This window comes from Erythrolamprus reginae, chromosome Z (genome assembly GCF_031021105.1).
Source record: "Erythrolamprus reginae isolate rEryReg1 chromosome Z, rEryReg1.hap1, whole genome shotgun sequence".
Lineage (NCBI taxonomy): Eukaryota > Metazoa > Chordata > Lepidosauria > Squamata > Dipsadidae > Erythrolamprus > Erythrolamprus reginae.
In genome coordinates, this window is record NC_091963.1 from 38,707,918 (window position 1) to 38,731,780 (window position 23,863).

Here is a 23,863-nt window from a genome sequence, read left to right on the forward strand (position 1 = left end):
GGGGTGCTGGGCATACTACCAGCAGCAAATTGTCACTTTCTAGGTGGCTGCCTGGGGCCTCTGTCTGGCAGGGACAAGGTGGGTGGGCCACCCAAGTTAACCAGTCCTGGCGGAGGAAGCAGCAGCAGCAACTGCTGAGGCGGCTCTGCAGCTTTTCTTCGAGGAGCAGCAGCACTGGGGATGTCACATCCACACCCCAGGCCCTCGCCGCTGAATCGTGAGGCTGAGGAGGTCAGCAAACAGACCCTGAAGGGGCAGAGCCATCTTCTGCACCACACCACCTTCCACATTGTAGAGCCGGCCCGGCTCAGGCAGCTATGAAGCCCTTGCCTGGCCCCTGCCACAGCCGCTCTCCCAAGCCAATTTGGAAGTTGGTGCCAGTGTGGAAGATGGCTCTGCCCCTTCAGGGTCTGTTTTCCAATCTCCTCAGCCTGAGCTGAGCTGGCTCACCCCGGCTCAGGCAGCTCAGAAGCTCCTGCCTGGCCCCTGCCACAAACGCTTGCCCAAGCCGATGCAGAAGATGGTGCCGGTGTGGAAGATGGCTTTGCCCCTTCAGGGCCTGTTTGCTGACCTCCTCAGCTTTACAATTTGGCAGCGGGTGCCTGGGGCTTGGACGTGACATCCCCGGTGCTGCTGCTCCTTGAAGGGAAGCTCCTGGACCCGCCGCAGCTACCACTGCCTCCGCCAGGACTGGTTAATTCGGGCGGCCCGCCCGCGTTACATTTTCCAGTTACTTCTGCCCTACTGTCCTTGCCTTCACTTCTGACCATGTGACTCCACCTCCGCCTTCATCCCTGATCCTGGTGAAGCCGCCTCTTCAGTTCCACGGTAGCGTTGTACCTTATGTTTCTTGATGAACTTGATCTATGTGAAAGAAACAATTGAAGATGGAGGCACTAGCAACATTTGGTAGTTTTAGGGCACTGAGCTCTTGCAGGCCGAGCAGGTGAGATTTGTGTATGTGTGTGTGTGTGAGGAGTGGATGTGTTAACTACCTTGGAGACTTCTTGCAGTCAGTTAATTTTTGCAGAAAAATGCAAGCACCAACCCTCCTACATCTCACTCTCAAGAAGTTGTTACTAACGGCTACCTGGTATGAGCTACTAAAGTCTGGAAATCACTAGATAACAGAACTAATTTATGGACGATTCTAACTCTTTGCTACTATCTAGCTAGTGTCCTAATTTTTGCATCCCAAATCTCTTGGTTCCAGCCTAGTTAGTCTCATACGATTTACAATTTAACCTGCCTTCTCATTTTAGTTTGCCTTTAAGAGTGAAGGTTACTTTCATTCTATTATTGCAGAGAATAGTCTGAAGGACTGTTGTGATTGGTAATTTTTGGAACACCTAAGGAATAAAAATTGCTTGGCTTATAGCCCTAATCACAATTTTGTTAAACTGCTAGCCTTTTTGCCATCTCACATGCCAATATTTTTGAAAATCCCAGTCCTTTAATAATCCTGATACCTGTTGAAGTATAAACAGTCTAAATACTGTTAGTTTTGTTCATCTTTTGGTAAATCCATTTCAACTTGAACTGACTCTGCTTATAGAACCTGAAATAAGAATTGTTCAATATCAGAATATTGAAAGCACTTGGTAGTTTTAGGGTACTGAGTTCTTGCAGGCAGAGCAGGTGGGATTTGTGTGTGTGTGTGTGTGTGTGTGAGTGAGGAGTTGATATGCTAACTACACTACTCCCCCCTGCCTTGGAGACTTTTTGCAGTCAGTTAATTTGTTTTTCAACATTTCCATTGTGTAGGCAAGCAGCCTTTCCAGTTCCAGAGTCATAATAACTCATTCTTAAGCAGTCAAAAAGGCAGCCCTAGGAAGAATGTGGACATTAATGCCCCTTGCTTGTGAACCCCATTGGCCTGTCTTTAAGACTTGTCTTAAAGATGTCATGTTTGAGGACCCCTGAGTTAGGGTTTAGGAGTGCAAGGGTCTTCAAACCTGGAAAGTTTAAGTTTTGTGGATTTCAATTCCCATTTCTGAGCTAGCATGACTTGTGCAGGAATTCTGGGAGTTGAAGTCCACAAGTCTTGAAGCTGTTAAATTTGAAGTTTGTAAAAAGTGTACATGGTTTTAAAAGGTATACATGGTTGTAAAATGTATTCTGCTACACTGGTATTTTATTAAATAATATAATACTATACCATTTGGTTCAGAATACTTTTTCCCTTGTTTTCCTCCTCTAAAATCTAGATGCGTCTTATACACCGGTGTGTCTTATACACCGAAAAATGTGGTAAATATGCTGTCATTTTCTTCCTACTTTCCTGCTGGCATTGTTTCAAAGTGAAAAATAACTTCCTTATATCTTTCACAGAGTCATAAAAGTTAAACAGCACATTCCCTTTTCAACCAGCAGATAAGATGATAAATGATCCATGACTTGACATTTAAGAGGCACCTCAAACCTGCAGAGAGGGAGATTGGGGGAGAGAGAGAGGATAGTTTTTGGGGAGTAAAATAAGGGGGGGGGGAAATCTACCTACCAGCTATTCATCTGGCTAGTGTCCTTAGTCTGGTCAGCTTCAGCACATTATTTTATTTTATTTTAAGCCCTGGTTAGGGTTTTAAAAAACCTTATTCGGAGCGAGTAGCAATGAAATAAAAGTCTTCAAAGACTTTGGGCTGGAAATAACCTTCAGAGACAGTAGCCATGAAAAAGCCTGGAAGCTGGGAAGATCATTAGCACTTTGTTAGGCTGGAGGAAAAATAGCTTTGAAAAAGCTACATTCAGCGTATAAGATGCACTCAAAGTTTCAGCCTCTTTTAGGGAGAAAGGATGTGTCTTATACTTTGAAAAATACAGTGTGTGTGTGTGTGTGTGTGCGTGTGTGTAAAAAGCACCAAATGGGATGAAGTTCTGCATTCTCAGCCCATTAAGTAATGAATTTCAAGTTCTCTGATTTGATTCGTGCAGCAGAAGGTGGTCCCGAAGGTACATAAAACCTATTTTATTTATTTTGTTTCTATGTAAGCAGAGCTACAATGTTCTTTTTTTGCCTATACCGTACATATAATAATTACTTTTTTCTTCTTTGGAAGTAGCAATTAAATCATAATATCATTAATTAACCTGCAGTTCTTTTTCTCAGTCCTAAATAGGAAGCAGCTCTCTTTTACAAGTAGCTAAATTTCTAAACTTTAATTTGGAAACTATTTAAAATGGTTTTCTCCGGCTTCATTATTCAGAGTATGAATCACAATTAGGAGTGAATCAGCAATGTGTTGTATCTTTTAGTATTCCAATCCAAGTCTTCGGAGAGGGGTGGCATACAAATATAATAATAATAATAATAATAATAATAATAATAATAATAATAATAATAATAATAATAATTATTATTATTATTATTCCAAGGATTTACCTATAGCAATGTTTTCTATTCAGGATTTTTACATGGTAGTTTTTAAATGTTCCTTCAGTGACCATACATACAGTATAATATATTTTTCTCATAAAATCAAGTTATCAAAAAGTGTTTTTTCTTCTGATACAGCAAAGCAATTTTTTTTAAAAAGAAGCTTTAATTTGTTTAACTTATTAAACAATTTATCTATTCACTTATCAATAGACTTCATTGATTAAAATCCATAGGACTATAACTAACAAATTGAGAATATCATTCTTGTAATACTGCAGCATTCATTGGCCAGTCTGTCCAATTTTATGATTACACAGTGACTGGCAAAGTGGGAATACTGATTTTTATTTGGTTGACTTGAGTGCTTTCAGCATGAGGATAATTGGAACAATCTATAGCAAATATGTTTTTCTTTATTTCTTTCTCACATCTGTGATGACATTCTGCTTACTCTTTTCTGAAAAACAAACTTTAAAAATTGTTTGAACAGGAGCAGGATGGAGTAGCTATTGGTTCTCATTGCTTGAACTAAAAAAAAGCTTAATTCAAATACAAACAAATAATTTTTAAAATGTCATTCAGGAGCCTTAGATTTGGTTGGCTAATCTCTTGTGTATCATTACCTTTAAGATAATTGATTCACGGCTTAATCACACATGCTTTGTAGATATATATGAATAGGATCTCCCATAATTTGTTTTCCCATGACATATGTTATTGTTCTGAGTGTAAATTAATAGTTAACTATAAAAGGCCTATAACCAGATGACCATGGACCTATGGCTATGTCCACTTCATTGTGCCCCACCAATGCAAATGACTCATTGTCGGTGTTTATCCTCAGGTGGCCTTCCATTGATGTTTTCCCCCACCCCTGGTCACCTGCCACTAGTCTCCCACTTTCTCATCCCAGGTGATTGACAAAAGGACACTTGTCCCCAGCCAATAACCTATTTGGGACAAATAACCACACATCTGGGTGCTCCGCAGCTTCTGATCCCACCACTTGCTGTGTCCTACCACTTGCTGTGTCCTACCTATGCTGCTCTGCATCCAGCCTACCTTGGATGCTGAATGTTGCAAGAAGGAGGTAGGTACAGAATGAAGTGAGGCAGAAACACAAGTGGTGGTTGAAATTCTGTAGAACCAGTGGCAGAAATTCTACCACCCAGCTCCCAGTGACCAATATGGGTCCACAGGGTTGGTCTTCTCTGCGTCCTGTCAGCTAAACAGTGTCGGTTGGTGGGGCTGTGGTGGAGGGTCTTCTCTGTGGCAGCTCCGGCTCTCTGGAACCAGCTACCTCCTGGGATCAGTACTGCCCCTACCCTACTGGCCTTCAGGAAAGCCATAAAGACCTGGCTTTGCTGGCAGGCCTGGGGCTGTTGATATGTCATTTATATCTGACCATAAAAGATATGCATAATTTTATTATGAGTTTTTATATTATTCTTTAAAAAATGTTGTTCTCTTTGTTGTGAGCCACCCAGAGTCCTTGGGGAATTGGGTGGCATATAAATAAAATAAAATAAATAAATAAATAAATAATAAATTTTGAGTAGTTTGGACAACCGGTAGCAGAAAAATTGAGCAGTTTGGAGAACTGGTAGCAGAAATTTTGGGGAGTTTGGACAACCAGCAAATACTAGCTCTGGCTGGCCCCAGAGTGGGGTGGGAATAGAGATTTTTCAGTATCCTTCCCTTGCCACATCCACCAAACCGTGCCCACAGGACCGGTAGTTAAAAAAAAATTTTTTTGCCACTGCCTCAAAGGATGGGAAGTGGAAGACTGTGCCCCTGACTGCTCTCTTAATGTGGCCTGCCTTGATACCCACCAACTGGCATAGGCAATCTTGAGGGATCAGGGAGCCATCTTCCAGGCTATCCAGCTTCAAGCTTTGAAACCTTAGCTTTGATTACCAATGTAAAGCCTTATTTGTTGAACTGGTGGGATTTGAGATGCATGTATCAATGCTTGGGACAGGTGTTTCCCAGGGGCAGACGGTGACCAATCACCAATGCCGTTTGTAAGTGTAGCTTGTGCAACTCCCTCTGGGTCACTTGTAGCACTGTATTGCTTCACCTGAGATTTACATTAGAGAGAATAGGGCATGGGAGCAAATGGGGAGTCTCTGCCATGGTCTTAAAGCTTGAAGCTCACTGGCCCAGGAGCTAGCCACAATGTCAGCCATTCGGTCTCGTCCAGATTGCCAGCAATAGGTTGATGGAGCTTGAGGTGGCTGGTTGTGGACAGCACTTCCATTTTCCAGCTTTACAGAAGGCACTAATGGCTTCCGCCCATTGTATCCTACCTGGCCCCACTCTACACCGAGCTCTTCTTCAGAATGCCAGTGTTCCAAATATTAAGCTAAATAAATAAGTTGAAGGACTTCTCAGAGGACTACCCCAATGATTTCTCACATGAAAATTATTCAAATAAATGGATATTTATCAAGCACTTCAAGGGAAACTAATGAATGATTACACACATCATTTAAGCAAACTGAGACATTCTTGAATAAAGTGATTAAACAATTTTCTAAGAAATTACATTTTTTTCAACTCTTTATACTTAAATTATAGCATACTCAATCAACTCATTTATTCTGTATGATTGTGTCCTTAACATCTTAACTATTTTTAAGATCAGAGGTTCTTGGACAGTTACAAATTATGTTCTACCTTGCAATTATTAATATAGTCATGCCTTGTTTTACAAAGAAAGCTGTTGTTAAACTGTTACAATTTACTGGAAGAAAGTGAAACAATAAAAGTTGTTAGTTCTACTAAATATGGAAAATTAAACTTGGGGTTGAGATAGGGCACTTGCTAGCTAAAGATAGTTTATTTATCCCAGGAACTAACCATATTCCTCCAATTTCAATTTCTGTTGAATCCAAACAGAAAGTTTACAGTATTAAAAACAGTCTTGCAGTTTTTAATCATAGATGATTAAGCTGCTGTAGAATAAATCCACATTTCTGGATCTTTTATTTATTATTTATTACTTAGATTTGTATGCCGCCCCTCTCCGAAGACTTTTGTGTAGTTGGGCAGTGTAAGTATAACTAGATTCAGGAAGTAGTTAAAACTTTAAACTTATTAAAACTTATTTCAAGGAGTGTTTCATCTATTTTCTATTATTTATCATCTCTATGAAACTGCTGGGATATATCTATTACTTTGGAGTGAAATGTTCCCAATATGTTGAAAAATCTTTAACTGCCATTCAAGGTCAAATTGGAGATCCTGTACAAATCAGCAGGCTGTAGAAGACTGGAGGGATAGATTAGATTAAATTACTTCAAGACAGTTGATATTTGTTAGTAAGTATCTGAGTCCTACTCAGTCCTAGGTAGTCGGATACTCGGTCCACCAAGATTAGGTGGATCATGACATTCATTTACTTCTGTAATATTTGATCTATGAATGTCTAAATTAATGGCTCTTGGTGGAACAACAGGTTAAGCCATGCTTAGATTGGCCTTAACACAAGTTTACCTGGGACAATAATTACAATCCCTCTCTTTATATAAAGAAGCCAGTTGACAGGTTTTGGAAGCTGTTACTTATTAAAAAAAGCAGGTGGAAAAAATATTTTAAAATCCTCGAATTATGAGCCTTTAAGCAGTTTTAAAAGATAGGATCTTTTAAACTTTGAAACAAAAACCCAGGTATACTAAAACAAAGTTTAATACTGCTTAGAAATCTCAAACTTCCTTCTCACAAGCACAATTACAGGAGCACAAACCCCCTGAAAATTGTTTTGGAAGCCAGTTTGAAAGCATAGTAAAATAGACCTTGGATCAATTCCTGTTGTTTTCTTCAGTGTATGCCTTAAAAGCCAAGATATATTCCAGCTATACAATATTGACTTTCTAGATGTCTCGAAAGCTACTTGCCTGCTCTTTCTCCTACTTCTCACTTAATGCTGTTATCAGAGAAAACTGGCAAGTAGCGGCTGAGTAAACCCCTCCTCCTTTTGCCCTTTTCACTCAGCGTTTCTGCCAATGCCATCAGAACTTCCTCTCCAGACCGTTGTCTGCTGCTCTTGTTTTAGCTCAGCCACATCTCACTTTTTGCCCACTGTTGTAGATCACCTGAGGAGAAACAGCTGAATGAGCAGTGATTTTTCTTGGTGCATAACATTTCATGTTCACTTGGTGCATAACATTTCATGTTCACTACCAAACTCATCCTGGTACTAACTTTTCCAGTTATTTCCCTGCTCACTCCTTTTGCTCCTGATGTCCTATAAGGAAATACCATGTGCTAGTCTGAGATGAAACATTGACTAGGCCATTTGGGCCTATGGAGATTCTCAGTCATCCAGGCCATGGTTGTCCCAAAGGTGCTACAAAGTCCAATTGCCTTTTGAAAAAAAGCACCTTTGACACTAGGCCCACTAAGCATTTTCATGCATGTAAAAAAGAATCCTCAGATTTAATCAAAATATTATTCCATTGATTGTAACCTATTCAATGGAAAACATCTTAGAACTAAGGAAATTATATTCATAATCATGGTGGACATATCAGCAAGATTCCTGACCATGAACTTAACATAAATATTGATATTTAAAAGCAAAGATGATCACACAAACAACCCAAATCATTCAGGGATTTCAGAGATAGTAAGACTAAAAACACACTGGTCAACACTACTGTAATTAATGCAAAAATGATATATGGGGAGGAACTGTTTAATTTTGCAGTTGACCATTTCCCCAATTACCCTGAAAATAAGTATTCTTCTAGATCTGCTCTTAATCTCCTCATCAAAGTAAGAAAGAGCCATATACCATGAATATATTTGCCAGCTGGCAAATACAATTTTATTTATATTATTGTATAATATCTTGCTGGGACAGAAAAATATAGAGGTAGCTTATTGTTTTAAATATGTTTAAAGTGCTTGTATTATCTTTATACTATATTGTTTTGCTGTTTCTCCCTTATCAAATATTTGCATTGTCAACAGGGAACTCTGCTTCATAAATATACACCCTGCCCTGGGTAATATTGCATTACAGTTATCTTATTTAAATATAATCTGGTTAGACATTAAGCCAAATAAAGTTAGTTTTTCTTTACTAAATATGAAGTGAATTTAGTGATGTATTTATACTAGGAAGTTAATTTCCAAGTGTCTTCCACATTTGATACCTATATAACCCTATTTTAAGAATTTGCCTTTGTGATTTTCTCATTTTAATTGTACAGATATAGTTATATTTTCCAAATATATTTCTTTCTGCCATCAAAATGAAGTAGACTTGAAAACAAGTCACATACAGTATATAGTGTCTCAGAATAACTTTTTACACCTAGAATATTAAATTATATAACCTTGATGATTGTTAAAGTGTGCACCTGTTTTTAAGGTTTGCACAGGATTTGGCCCTTAGATAAATATTTATAAATAGACTTGTTTTAGTGCTTGTTTTAGTTCTGTCTTCATTTTGACTAGGTATCTACAGTAGGTATTAATGCATTCTGTCATTCATTAACAGGTGTATAAAATAAGTTTGGAAACTAAGCAAGATTGGGCTTAATTAGTAGTTGTATGAAAGACCTCTAGGAAATATCAGGGTGTCTGAGCTAGTTTGAAAAGTTAAAAAAAACCTCTGAGGATATGAAGAAGGCAATGGCAATCTACTTCTGCAGCATTTCTTCCCATTGGTATCTCCTGGGCGGGATTGATCGCCGCCGGCAGGAACTCAGCCGGCAAAGGCAAAGGCGCCCCATTTAGTCCCAGATTTCTTCCTTCTGGTAGTTCCCCCATGAGACTAAACAGAGTGCCTTTGCTGGTAGCCACGGGGCTAGGTTCCTGCATGGTGGTGGTGGTCCATCACACCCAGGAGCTGCAAGCAGGAAGAAATCCTTTCCTTCCTGTAGGATTTCTTCCCACTGGTAGCTCCCAAGTGGAACGGCTTCGGCCATGACTCCACACACGCGCAGGAAATTGAAGGGTGGGATGCATGCACGCCCATCCTGCCCCCACCCGCCACTATGCCCCCTCCTGAGCATTCCAGTAGGGCCGCGAGTGGCTCCCCTTTACTGACCACACCTCATTGCCAGATTCGGCCAAGAGAACGGCCTGCAGCACAGGAGGGATAGCATACCAGTGGAGCTGCTCAGAAGGCAGCTGGACTGCGATGTCCCTTTAAGGTACTTCAATGTGGTGGGGAGGTGGTATAAAGGGATAGGCCACAGGAGCTGCCTTTTCTGTAAGTTCTGTGGGTGTGGCTTGGTGGCAGGGTCATGTGACAATGGGTGTGGCCAACTCTATGTCACTCACAGCAAGGTGCTGCCCCACCAAGCCATGCCCACAGAACTGGTATTAGAAAAATTTGTGCTGGATTGGTTTTTTCACTTGTTTGAATTTTATGATAGAAAAGGTAGCTCTGAAATATATATTTTAGACTTTCTTGGTTTGAAAAGTTGTATATGTTTAAAAGTATACTTTATGGAAGAATAAGTTTAAAGGAATGTTATATAATATTTCTACATGTTCCAGGGAAACTGGAACAGAATGCAGTTATGAAGAAACACATATGAAATTGGCATGGGTCACAACAGGAAGAATTATTTATATTTTGGCATTAATCCTGTCTTGACTGACTTGTTAACCAATGGGCTGTCAGTCATTTTCAATTTGGAGCCACTGCTAAGTGGTTGCCTTTCTGCTATGGTTTGGGCACGTGTTTTCCTGGTGTTTGCATGTGGTAGCTGAGGATTGTATTGTTCAGTCTTGCAAAGACATGCAGCTGCATTAATGGGATGCAGATAGGCCTGTTTGTATATCTATATGCTCAAAGCACCTTTATAGAATCAAATCAGAAAGGTAGTGTGACACTAGTAAATGCTTCAAGGCTTAGTTTATAATCATTATTGAAACAAAAGCAAAAAATAGAAAATGAGAAGAAACCACATAACATAAAATGTTAAAAACTAGCTGTAAACAGTGGGCGTCAACTAAAAACAATACCAGAAGCTACTAGAACACCAAGAGATGCTGTTCAAAAGTGGAGAAACCCAATGAATTGATCACATTTTAAAATAACTTTTGCTAGGATTATGAAGCAACTGTTTATAGTTCTGCTACCATTCTAAGCAGAAAATAGATTTTGGTCAGGATTACATTGCTGACAGAGAATGAAATATTTCCATTGGATAAATACTGTGAATGTATTTAATACCATACCTTTCTAGTGTGCGTCTGTTTCAGATCAATCCTTTGACATCCATCTTTCCAAAGGCATGAAGGCATCTGACTCAAGTTGTAAAATTTAGGTGGGCTTATGAGAAAACCAAAACCAAAATCACCAAAAAATGGTCAAGAATTCAGAAGTAAAAAGAATAATCATTTTATTTATATTATTTTGCCATCCTATCTCTCTTTCAACCCAACTTTTTTTCTTTATGTTCAGGTTTTAGGACCCATGAAAAATCTTCAGGAAGGCAATGACAATGATGATGAGGCAGCTGATATTACTAACAGGAGAAATGCTAAGCTCTACATGGTAAAAATCTTTTTTATGCAGATATTTTTATATGGAGCAATGAAAGCATGTTCTTTTACTGATTTGATAAAGCTACTGTGATATGCTTATTTTCACACCCTTCCTGGCAGTCTAAATTATTTTTAAATAAAATTAAATGTTTTCAGCCATTTAAATCTATGTCAGATTTATCACATTAAAGATATGCAATGTATATCCAAAGGATTGTACTAGTGTGACAAGTACAGAAATTGATGAAACTTGTGTCAAGGTAATCCTTGCTTAACAGCTGGCTGCCTAATGACAATTCGATGTTACGACAGATCTTCCAAAAGATAACTATAACCAGTCTCAGACATTACAACTACCACACCTGACAATCATGTGATTGCATTTCTGGTGGTTGTTAACTGGGTTGTACACATGACTGATTCCTGCGTCCTAGTCAGATTATCCCAATTTATGACTTTTTCTGGCTGGCTTTATAACTATAATAAAAATGGTTGCAAGTAATATGGCGATCTGTCAAATTACTGCAATGACTTATTAATGGGATCAATTGTAGCCATTAAATGAAGATTACCTGTAATATCATCACATAAATATTGAAATTTACATATTTACATTGGTATTAGGATTCAAATATCTAATGCTGGTATTTGGATTGTGACATTGTAAGAGACTCTACTGTGTTAATCCATGGCCTTTGCCTGTTGCCTTCAATCTGACACTTTGAACCTATGTTCTAATAACGTTCCCCTTAATGGTATTATGTCTGTTTTCTGTATTCTATGATGCCCTATTAAAGCAAAACATTATGGAAGGGGTATACAGTGATACCTTGTCTTACAATCTTAATTGGTTCCGGGATGAGGTTCTTAAGGTGAACAGTTTGTAAGACGAAACAATGTTTCCCATAGGAATCAATGGAAAAGCGATTAATGTGTGCAAGCCCAAAATTCACCCCTTTTGCCAGCCGAAGCGCACGTTTTTGCGCTGCTGGGATTCCCCTGAGGCTCCCCTCCCACCTCCGAACCTCTGTGTTTTTGCGATGCTGCGATTTCACTGAGGCTCCCCTCGCTGGGAAACCCCACCTCTGGACTTCCGTTGCCAGCGAAGCACCCGTTTTTTGCGCTGCAGGGATTCCCTTTCAGCATCACAAAAACACGGAAGTCCGGAGGTGGGGTTTCCCATGCAGAGAGCCTCAGGGGAATCCCAGTAGCACAAAAATGGGTGCTTTGCTGACAACGGAAATCTGGAGGCGGGGCATCCCAGTGGCGGTGGTGAGTTTGTAAGGTGAAAATAGTTTGTAAGAAGAGGCAAAAAAATCTTAAACCTTGGGTTTGTATCTCGAAAAGTTTGTATGATGAGGCGTTTGTAAGATGAGGTATCACTGTATTTACATTTAAGTAAATGCAAGTTTGGCTCCCCTTGAGATCATTCTAACTGAAACCTAACTGAAAAGTGAGTGGACTATTATGTATGTTGATTCTTACCCAGTTTGAAGACTTTTACTATCAACTGAATAACAGAAGAGGACTTATGACTTTTTAGAGTTCTCCATTCCAGGAAAAAATCATGTGCTAATATTTGCCTGAAATTGTATGCCTAAATAATTACAAATGTATGCAGAAGCAATTATAAATAGTTATTGTGTGAGAGAAGAGAAATTGACAGCTTTCCTTAGGAAAAAGTGATCAAGAAAAAGGTGTCAGCTATTCTTGATTACCTAGTTATTCTCAGTTATTAATAATAGGAACCCATTTCACAAACAGCAGCTCAGGTTCCTTCTTGAATTGAAGTTATAAGCTACTAATCCTGTTTTTCTGGCCTGTGACTTAAACAATAGAATTTCCTACTGGTTTATATTGCTCATACAATTTCTGAGTGACAATCTCTCTAAAGAACTTCAGCGTCTTGATTTTAATGCCATAAAATAGTCAGCTTGATTTTTGAATTCTAATGCATAATAAGTGTTGTGGTTGGCTCTGGTCCAGCTCATGCCCCAAGGAATGTGGAGGTGGATGCAGGGGAAACATCAACATGTCATAGGCCTGTTTTATTGTCTATAGAGTCAGGGAGTGAAGTTTCCTCAGAAGAAGAAGAAGGTGGGGGTGATTTGGAAGAGGGGAGTTTGGCAGACAGCCCAGGAGGAGATCAATCATCCTTATCATCCCTGGATTCTGAACAAGAATTTATGACACATCCACACATGCGTAGAGTGATGCATAGGAGACAACAACTGAAGGATTATTGCAGGAGATAAATGAGGCCACCTGTGGTTGGGTGGGGCTGCTGTAATTAGTGCTACAGATAAAAGAGCAGCCTGCTGTTTTAGCCTCGTGGCAGTTCATCTGATTCATAGTTTCGTCAAGATCATGGTTTTTGCTGTTCAAGATTGTGTGTGGACTTTCTGGACTTTAGAATTGGACTCAATTTCCCAGTTATTGGGTGAGCATTTGGATTGCATTTAACCTGTGCCTTGTGTGTACCAGAAAATCCCTTTGACATTTAAAAAGGGAGCTGTTTCTGTTTTTCTGTTGATAAAGACTTTTGGGTTTTCCTTCTATCATGTGGTGTGTGTCTTTCTGGACTAATTATCCTATAATTACGGGTGGTTGAGACACGCGGGCAGAACAATAAGGAGAAAAGAAATCCCCCAAATTATAAAATATAATAGCTCAGCTCCCTTTTCTGGAAACAATGGGGGATGGAACATGAGAGCACAGCTGGTTTTTTGGAAAATGGAATGGAATGAAACACTGATTCACCATCTTTTTATGTCTGGAGTAAAAGAAAGCTGGCACTTATTTATTGAAATATGTTTGGCACTGCAAAAGAACCAATTTAAGTAACTGGAAAGGATTTACATAGATTTAATACAGTGCTATATTTGATCCTGTAGAGCTGGTGCCGCTTTCTAAAACATGTGATATATTTACTTCTAAATAGACTGTACTCAAATAAAGGATCTTTACAGAGTACCAGAAAAGCTTCTAATTTGCAGTCCCTGCTGATTTAAATGCTTCCTGTTTTTAGCATGATTAGGTATATGTAGGAAATGCTTTAATATTTGGCTTCTTGTATTTTCATTTTTTATAGCACCAATTTGTTGTAACAAATGAGATGAAGGCAGCAACTGTTTTTCTTCTCTTCTGCTCCTGGAGAAGAAATTGGGCTTATTAGGAGATAATTCAATAAAGAATGTTATTAGTAATCCTCTTTTTTTTTCAGAACTCCCTCTAATAATTCATTTTTAAAGTTTCAATATAACATTATTAAAGATTGTTTAATTTAAATATTTAAAATTTACTTATTTTTATAGTTTTAATCTAAGGTCATTACCTTAGGGGCCATGGTGGTGCAGGGGTTAGAGTGCAGTACTGCAGGAAATTTCTGCTGATTGCTGATTGCTAGCAGCTTGGCAGTTCAAGTCCCACTGGCTCAAGATTGATTCAGCCTTCCATCCTTCTGAGGTTGGTAAAATGAGGACCCAGATTAATGAGGGCAACTGCTTAAGAAAGAGCTGTAAAGCAATGTGAAGTGGTATATAAGTCTATGTGCTATTGCTATAACAATACCCCGAAGCAAAGCCAGTAAAACTAATAAAATACTAGTAACCAGGTTCTAGCTTTTTCTTGTCTTTCATTGCATCAGGAGCACAAAGTTCAAAGTTCAAGGTTGAATGAAGTGGCCTCCCCTGTATCTCCTTAGACACATATATGAACTTTAGAAGTAGTAACCATGTGAAATTACCTGAACTGTAGGTTGAACTTAATGTGAACGTTCTATATATTCAGGTGTCCGATGCTAGTGGCTCTATGAAGATTACACTCGTTGCAGAAGAAAATCCCTTCTCAAGAGCAATGCTTTTGTCCGAAGAATGTTTTATATTGGATTATGGTGCAGCTAGACAGATATTCGTATGGAAAGGTAAATGGAAGTCTCTTTGCTTTCTTTTTAAATGCCAATAGAAGCTTGAAATGAAAGACACTGACCTCAGAAGAAAAAATCTGATGAGAAAATTTTCCTGTTATACTCATCACATGGTTTTTAAAAGAAGGCTTGAAAGCCTTTGAACATCTTGATTCAACAGATCACTCTGGTTTTCTGTTTTATTACTGTAACCACAGAGTAAAAATATATTTTTTTTAATGGCCAAAAAGAAAGAGTGAAATGTCCTAAGATTTTTATCTGCCAGAAAGAATTTTTGCATGTGCGCATACATATAAACATTGATACAAAGTCTGAAGTCTTTGTAGCTGAAGAGATGAAAGGTCTTTGATTGCTTTCCTGGTAGATCATTATTTATAATTGGCTTTTTGAAAACAGTAAAACTGTTAAGGACCTATAAATGGGAGTGTGAAATCATCAAATCTGTATTCAGCATAGATTCTTTTAGGTGTGTGTGTTATGTGTTGTTTTTATTGTTATTTTCTTTGTGTCTTGACATGTATTGATACTGTGGTGGCGCTCCAACTCCAACAGTCCTTGGAAGAAGCCGATTATCTAGGTCCTCAACAGTCAGGATTCAGGCCTGGCTACAGCACGGAAACTGCTTTGGTCGCGTTGATGGATGATCTCTGGTGGGCCCGAGACACGGGTTTACCCTCTGTCCTGGTGCTCCTTGACCTCTCTGAGGCTTTCGATACCATCAACCGTGGTATCCTTCTGCGCCGGCTGGAGGGGTTGGGAGCGGGAGGCACTGTTCTTCAGTGGTTCTCCTCCTACCCCTCCAGTCGGTCACAAACAGTGTTAGTGGGGGGTCAGAGGTCGACCTCAAGGTTAATCCCTTGTGGGGTGCCTCGGGTCGGTTCTCTCCCCCCTGCTATTCAATATCTACATGAAAACGCTGGGTGAGATCATCCAGAGGCATGGGGTGAGGTATCATCAGTACGCAGATGATACTCAGTTGTACATCTCCACCCCATGTCCTGTCAATAAAGCAGTGGAAGTGATGTGCCGGTGTCTGGAGGCTGTTGGGGTCTGGAGGCTGTTGGGGTCTGGATGGGTGTCAACAGACTCAAACTCAACCCAGATAAGATTGAGTGGTTGTGGGTTTTGCCTCCCAAGGACAATTCCATCTGTCCATCCATAACCCTGGGGGGGTGAATTATTGACCCCCTTGGAGAGGGTGCGCAACTTGGGCATCCTCCTCAATCCACAGCTCACATTAGACAACCATCTTTCAGCTGTTGCGAGGGGGTGCTGTCGAATAAACAATGTTGTTGGGAGGACCCAGGGAAAGAGCCTTCTCTGTGGCGGCCCTGACCCTCTGGAACCAGCTCCCCCCTGAGATTAGAACCGCCCCCACCCTCCTTGCCTTTCATAAACTCCTTAAAACCTACCTCTGCCGTCAGGCATGAGGGAACTGAGATAGCTTCCCCTGGCCTATACTGTTTATGTATGGTATGTTGTGTGCATGTTTTTTAAATTATCATGCTGGGAATAACTGTTAAATATGCTGCTGGTGGGATTCTGGGAGTTAAAAATCTACTTCCTGTAGTCAGTAAAGAACACCGTAATCTGTAACATTGTAAACCTGACCATATTAAATTAAGTTTTTAATTATAATTTATAACCACGACATCAAAAGCGAATCAGTGAATAATATATAATCAGTGAATAATATAAATTGCTATCATTTTTGCTGAAATATTTTCCATTATGCCATTTGAAGTTGCACTGCCCTTCCTGAAAAATTATAATAAGCTTAGCTCAGAAATAAATTTAAAAAAAACTATCAGTAACAGTTGTGAATAAGTTTCTGAACTGTTCTTTTCATCTAATGACTTCATTGTTGCAATGTGAACTATTACTTTATATTAATAAGGTAAAAATGCTAATCCAAATGAGAGGAGAGCGGCCATGAAATCAGCTGAGGAATTTGTTCAGCAAATGAATTATTCTCCCAACACACAGGTATGCTTATTTAAGAAACATATGCTGATTGCACAAGAAGTTTTGTAAAGTTATATCAACTGCAGTTGTAAAGCTATCATAATCCAATTGTTATGGATACAACTGAGGCAGAAAATATATTACCTATACTGTACAGTGATCCCTCGATTTTCGCGATCTCGTTCTTCACAAAACGCTATATCGCGATTTTTCCCACCCGATGACGTCACTCTCTTCCTTCCTTTCTCATCTTTCTTTCTCTCTCTCTTTCTCTATCTTGCTTCTTCCTCTCTCACACTCTCTTCCTCCCTCTCTCATCTCTTTCTTTCCTTCTCTCTCTTTCTCTATCTCTCCCCCTCTTGCTGGCGGGCGGGGGGCGGGCGGGCGAGCGGGGGCATCAGCGAGGAAGACCCAGGGAAGGTTCCTTCGGCCGCCCAGCAGCTGATCTGCTCGGCAGCGCAGCGAGGAGCCGAATCGGGGTTTCCCCTTTGCGTGGGCGGCGGGGAAACCCCAATCTTTGTCTGCTCGCTGCTGCTGCGCTGCCGAGCAGATCAGCTGCTGGGCGGCCACAGCAGCAGCGAGCAGACGAAGATCGGGGTTTCCCCACCGCCCACACAAAGGGGAAACCCCAATTCGGCTCCTCGCTGCGCTGCCGAGCAGATCAGCTGCTGGGCGGCCGCAGCAGCAGCGAGCAGACGAAGATCGGGGTTTCCCCGCCGCCCACGCAAAGGGGAAACCCTGATTCGGCTCCTCGCTGCGCTGCCGAGCAGATCAGCTGCTGGGCGGCCGAAGGAACCTTCCCTGGGTCTTCCCCGCCGCCCACGCAAACTCCACCATCTGCGCATGCGCGGCCATGAAAAAAGGGCGCGCATGCGCAGATGGTGTTTTTACTTCCGCAACCCTACATCGCGAAAAATCGATTATCGCGAGGGGTCTTGGAACGGAACCCTCGCGATAATCGAGGTATCTTTAAATATTTCCACTATTCAGAGGGAAAAAAATATTTACTAGTTCATATCTAGGCTTAAATTTTTAGATTTATTATAAAAATTAAGGTTGTCAAAATTAAAAGCACCAACATAAAATCGTACAGTAAACAAAAAGCACCATCAAATCAGATCAAAAACTATAATAAAATTTGTTACATATATGTGATCTAAAAAGCAGTAAAGCCTTGTAAAATAGAAAAATCATACAATATAGTACTGGCATTTCTAAACAAAGAGGCAATTTCTTAAGTAGCTATTATTAACATTAGTTAGAAGTATCTAGAAGAATACCTCAAAAAGACCCACCTGCTATTTGTTTTGCATGAGCATAAACATTCATGCTAATTATTCCATATACAGTGGTACCTCATTTTACAAACTTAATTCGTTCTGTGATGAGGTTCGTAAGTAGAAAAGTTTGTAAGATGAAACAATATTTCCCATAGGAATCAATGTAAAAGTGAATAATGGGTGCAAACCCATTAGGAAAATCCAAAACTTTAAGGCTTAAAAAAAAAGTGGTGGACGGATGATGTGGAGCTGAACGGAGTGGGACAGGCGAGCTGAGGAAGTGGTGGGCGAGAGGGGATTTCCCCATCTTGCTGCAAAAATGTGTCCGTGGGAGCCCTGGCCATCCATCGCCAGCCGCTCCCTCCTGCCAGAAGCCCGCGAGGGGCCAAAGCTGGGTGTGGGGAAGGGCAGAACTTTCAGATAGGAGGAGGCTGTGGCGAGTAGGCAGGTTCCTTCTTTTGCCTTCCCCCATTTGTTCCCAGCCACCATTACCCCTTCCTGTCCCTATAAAGTCCAAGTCTCCTGACACGCTGCCAGGCACTCGGCTTCAGCCCCTCTCGTCTTTTTGCCCTTCAGTCTTGCTGGAGGAGGGGGGGGAGTTGGGTCCGCCAAGGGGAGCCACAGAAAGAAAAAAGAAAGAAAGAAAGAAAGAAAGAAAGAGGAGACTTTTATTTCAAATATTTCAGAACATTAAACTGAAAATATTTCTTTATTTCATTCATTCATTCATTCATTCATTCGATTTTTATGCTGCCCTTCTCCTTAGACTAAGGGCGGCTTACAACATGTTAGCAATAGCACTTCTTAACAGAGCCAGCATATTGCCCCCACAATCTGGGTCCTCATTTTACCCACCTCGGAAGGATGGAAGGCTGAGTCAACCTTGAGCCGGTGATGAGATTTGAACTGCTGACCTTCAGATCTACAGTCAGCTTCAGTGGCCTGCAGTACAGCACTCTACCTGCTGCGCGACCCCGTCTTGTGAAGCAAATCAACTAATATATTGCACTGCTTGCATTGTTACCAAAGATTGAGTTGTGAAAGTAAGGAACAAAAACATTTAAAAAAAAAAGCCTATGTGGAAATTTTTTGTAGAATTGAAACTGAAAGAAGTAAACGAAGTTCTGAATAATTTCCAAGATCTAAAACTGAAAACAGAAAAATAAACAATTGAAACTGATTCTAAAATTGCAGTGATTTTGGGGAAGTGAAAGGTGATTTTAATTTTTAAAGATCTACTTTGAACATCAGCAACCAAAATAAAATGAATGAAAGCAGGGCATTATCAGAACCAAAACTACAGCTCATAATCAAGAAGACTCAAACAGAGAATTATGTTATCAGGAAAAAAAAATCCACACCAAGTATATGATGGTCATAAAAGCCAAGTCAAATGAAATTTAAAATGTAGAACTAATAAAGATAATAAGATAAATTCTAAAGTAATATTGATTCCAAGTACAGGTAATCCTCAGGTTATGAGCATTCCCTTAGCAAATAGTCAAAGTTATGTGACCATTTGCTAAGCACTCCCTGGAGTTTGCAAGCAAGTTCCAAAACTATGAACTTTGAGCACCATGGGAGTTGTTTGCCTTTACAAACAACTGCAGCTGGTCTGCAACATTTGTCCTGAATGTTGCTAGATGAATTGGAGATTCTGAGGGGTGAATCTGCCCTTCCAATACTCGTTCGTGCCTCCAGAGCCTTGCCTGACCTGTTGCAGGCTAATATGACCTTCCAAGATTGGATCCAGCTCACAGAAGCTCCATTTTGGCCTGCAACAGGTATGGGGAGGCCCGGAGAGGCCCAAACAGAGCATCAGAAGGGCAGATTCACCCCTCAGAAGCTCTCCTTCAGCCAGCCATGTGCCGGGTGTAGCCTCAGAGACCTGAACCGAACTGCAGAGGGGAGTACACATCTGTCAGGCTGGATAGGAGACTGCTTGCTAGATCTTCACAAGATAAGTGATCCCGGGTAGCAGGTTGAAAGGAAGCAATTTGTGTGGAACATGGTGGTCCTGGGTGGTCTTAAGCAGAGGGCCTGTTTTTCAGTAGGCTCCCCATGACCTTCCCCATCCTGAAATATCTCATGTGCATTTAACGATCCTCTCATTCAATTAGCAAATGCGTGAGCAAAAGGAGGGAGTGATCTCAGTCAAGGTACGAGATTCACTTCCATGAATTCTTTGGTTACACATGGAACAGGCAAGCTCCATTACATTTGTAACTCAAGGACTACCTGTGCCATTAGAATAAAATGTTTGTAAACCTAAGCAAAATTCAAAATAAATATAAAATATTGTTGATACTATATCAACATATATATGGGATCATCCCATTTAAAATAACAAAAGGACTGAGAGTTACATTATTGAAAATGGATTAGAGAAAATTATGTAAACTTTGATAAATTACATGCAAGTTATAGAGGAAAAAATGATTTAATGATTACTTTTACTCAATTATCCCCAACCTTTTTGCACCAGGGGCTGGTTTCATGGAAGATCATTTTTCCATGGACTGGATGGGGGAATACTTCAGAGAAAAGAATTATTTGCAGAAATGGTATTTAGACATGACTATTAAAAAGCAACAATTAAAAAGAGATTAGAAAAACTAAATTTAAGGCACTCAATGGACATTTTTTTTAAAAAAAATACTAATGGAAAATTGGATAGTACCAGACCATGGTAATGGTACATTAAAAGAATGAAAGAAGAAATATTTTTGTTGCCCAGGAACCGGTCCTATGCACAAACATCATTAAGTCCAAATAGGAAATACTAGTTTAGATAGTAGATGCTGAGATAAGAATGAAACAAATAAAACTGAATATAGTGAAATCATACAGATTCATTTTTTTAAAAAAAGGGACATGACTGAGCTTGCAAAATATTAAATCAGCATTTATATAAAAAGCTATGGCTTCACTATTTTATTATATAAAAAGCTATGGCTTCACTATCAGTGAGAATTACTTGTGATGTGAATTCACTATAAAGTAATTGAAAATGACAGAGCAAAAATGTATATATTGTTACCTTCAGACTGATTATTTGAAATATATCAAACCAATATCATTGAAAAGAACTATACCTGTAATTTGTTTATCAGTGAAGCTATTCCAAGAGACGTAAGTCCAAAAAAAATGGAATAAGAAACTATTACAAAATACTAATGTTTGGAAAGAGATTGCAAATATTTGGAAGAAATCTACAGTTGTATTTTGGTCAATTCATAGGCCCCTTGATAGGGTTTAAATCATTAAGAAGAAAGCCAACAATATTGGCTGGAACACATGAATAAATTTGGAATCATAATTATAATTATGCATTCTTGTTTGTATTCCAGAATATTATGGAATATGATCCAATCTTTAAATATGTCCTATGATCTGGGGCATATTTAGCGATTGGATCAAGTACTGTTCGATACTGTTTTGCTACATTGTAGGACTGTGATGGCAAACCTATGGCACATGTATCAGAAATGGCATGCAGAGTCCTCTCTGTAGGCACATATGCTACTTCTAGCTGTTCTTCCGGGTTCCAGTGCACTTCATGTGAAGACTGGCTGGCCAGCATGCATGTGTATGCCGGAACCCGAAAGGGAGCAGCTAGAAATGGTGTGCATTCCCAGAGAGGGCTCTGCAGCTGGCGCATGTATACAATGGAACTTGGAAGTGCAGCTGGCTGCTGCGTGCATGTGCAATGGCTAGCTGCTCTCTTCCGGGTTCTGATCCTCCAGAGCGTGCATGCTTAATTTTTGGCACTTGGTGCCGAAAAGGATAACCATCACTGATATATGAGGAAAATAGTACTGGTAATCATATGTATTTCAATTTATATATACAGTACTGTATATATTTAATTATTTGATGTGATATATAGATTCAGATTCTTCCAGAAGGAGGGGAGACACCCATCTTCAAACAATTCTTTAAAGACTGGAAAGACAAAGATCAAAGCAATGGCTTTGGAAAAGTGCATGTCATGGAGAGAGTGGCAAAAATTGAACCAATTGAATTTGATGCTAGCAAGTTGCATGAATCTCCCCAGATGGCAGCCCAGCACAACATGATAGATGATGGCTCTGGGAAAGTGGAGGTATTTATGCATATTGATCTTATATTGCTGTCAATTTCCAATACTTACTGTTTCAGTTGTTTTGCTTTATAGTAGCATTTTTGTAATATTTTTATCCCAAACACTTGGGATAAAACACTTCACATTTTAATTAAGGTATTTTGACTCACAAATATAAAACTTTGCTGTGAGATATACAGACATATCTTAGCATAACATTTTAACTATTAACAAGTGCAGCTGTGGGAATCTTTATATTGAGTCCTCAGGTCAGGGGAAGGGAAATTAATTGTTCTTTCACTTCTGCACATCCCCACCCAGGCTTCAGAAAAGCTTTCTTGGTATTAAAGGAAAACACCCCCTACCCCCCGAAAGAAATATCAAGGGAGGGGTGATTTTTATTTGAACTATAAGAAAGGAAGAGACAGAAAGGGTGCAATGGTTCTCACCTGATGTACATCTCATAGGGTGGAGCCAACATCCAAGTATGGGATGATACTATCCATTCAGCCAATCAGGACTGAGTCCATCAAATTGTAGATCTCTGCCTCTGCCACTATTTTCCCCTCTTTGGCAAATACTATGGTACAGACTCATGTTGTGTTCCCACCATCTTCTAGTCAACAGAATAACCAGTTCACAATTTGCAGTCCAAGCACAACCAGTCTGACTTCGGGAGGGATTGGATGTCAGCTCCAACCTACGAGAAGAGGCATATCAAGTGAGAACTAATGCCTCTTCTCCATAGTGGGTGAAGCCAACATCCAAGTATGGGAAAACCAAAGCTGTCTGTCCATAGGGAGGGTTAAGTCTAGTCGGACGATCCCTCCTGCCCCAAATGTACTTTTTGCAACACCCTGCATCAAAAGGCCGCCTCTGCCAAAGCGAAAGCATTAATTTTGTAGTGGCATATAAAAGGCGTAGGAGACTTTGCTGCTCTGCAGACTTCTTCGATGAACAATATTGTGGCTTCACTATGCATTGAGTGAACCATTATTTAGTGAGGTCGGAATAGTGCCGGAATGTCATCAGCCTTAGCTATGACTGTGCAGCCATTGATCATTTGTGGAAGGGGAAACCTTCTGATCCAGGATATTAGGTTGGAAACAGACGAACAACACATTTGACTTGTGTGACTGGGCCATGCGCTTGATATAAATTTTGAGCACCCTGTGCACATCAACGGTGTGCCACTGTCTTTCCAGGGAGTGGGAGGGATTGAGACAAAAAATCAAGAACAATAGTTCCTGGGCCCTGTGGAAGATGGAGTTCACCATTGATACAAAGGTAGGGTCTAGTTGTAGGACCACATGATCAGCATGAAAAATACATAGGTCCTTTCTAATTGAAAGGTTAGGTATCTGATATTCACCTGGTGTGGCCACCAGGAACACCACCTTAAGGGAGTGGCGGTAGAGAGATGCTGACCAGGACGCATTTCAAAAGATACCCCAATAAAGAAGTTGGGAACTCTAATCAGGTCCCAGGTAGGATAACTGCCAAGGACCAATTGTAGGTTAATACCTCCCGCCCACCCAGGAACCTGTGGATCGTGAGATGCTGACAATGAGTCTAGTGAACCTGCTGATAACTTTGATTAGAGGCTGGCTACCTTTCACCATAGAGCGTTAGGTGAAAGTCCATTATCTAGCCCCTGCTGCAGGGAGTTAAGTACAGTACATTAGACAAGCCTACTGGTGAACATCCCTCCCTGGAATACC

General features: G+C 40.2%; 1 protein-coding gene and 1 long non-coding RNA gene across 2 annotated transcripts in view; one reads left to right on the top strand and one right to left on the bottom strand.

Moving 5' to 3' along the window:
- SCIN (scinderin) overlaps positions 1-23,863 on the top strand; it is a 61,232-nt gene that overhangs the window by 16,160 nt on the left and 21,209 nt on the right. The window contains exons 5-8 of the mRNA XM_070729711.1: positions 10,806-10,898; positions 14,678-14,810; positions 16,711-16,799; positions 21,948-22,163. Of these exons, the coding sequence (XP_070585812.1) occupies positions 10,806-10,898; positions 14,678-14,810; positions 16,711-16,799; positions 21,948-22,163 (531 nt within the window). The remainder of the gene's footprint in view (positions 1-10,805; positions 10,899-14,677; positions 14,811-16,710; positions 16,800-21,947; positions 22,164-23,863) is intronic.
- LOC139154757 (uncharacterized) lies at positions 7,281-14,358 on the bottom strand. The gene is made up of 3 exons (XR_011556970.1): positions 14,223-14,358; positions 10,580-10,673; positions 7,281-7,473 (listed from the first exon to the last, which is right to left on the bottom strand). It is a non-coding gene; the product is annotated as an uncharacterized lncRNA (long non-coding RNA).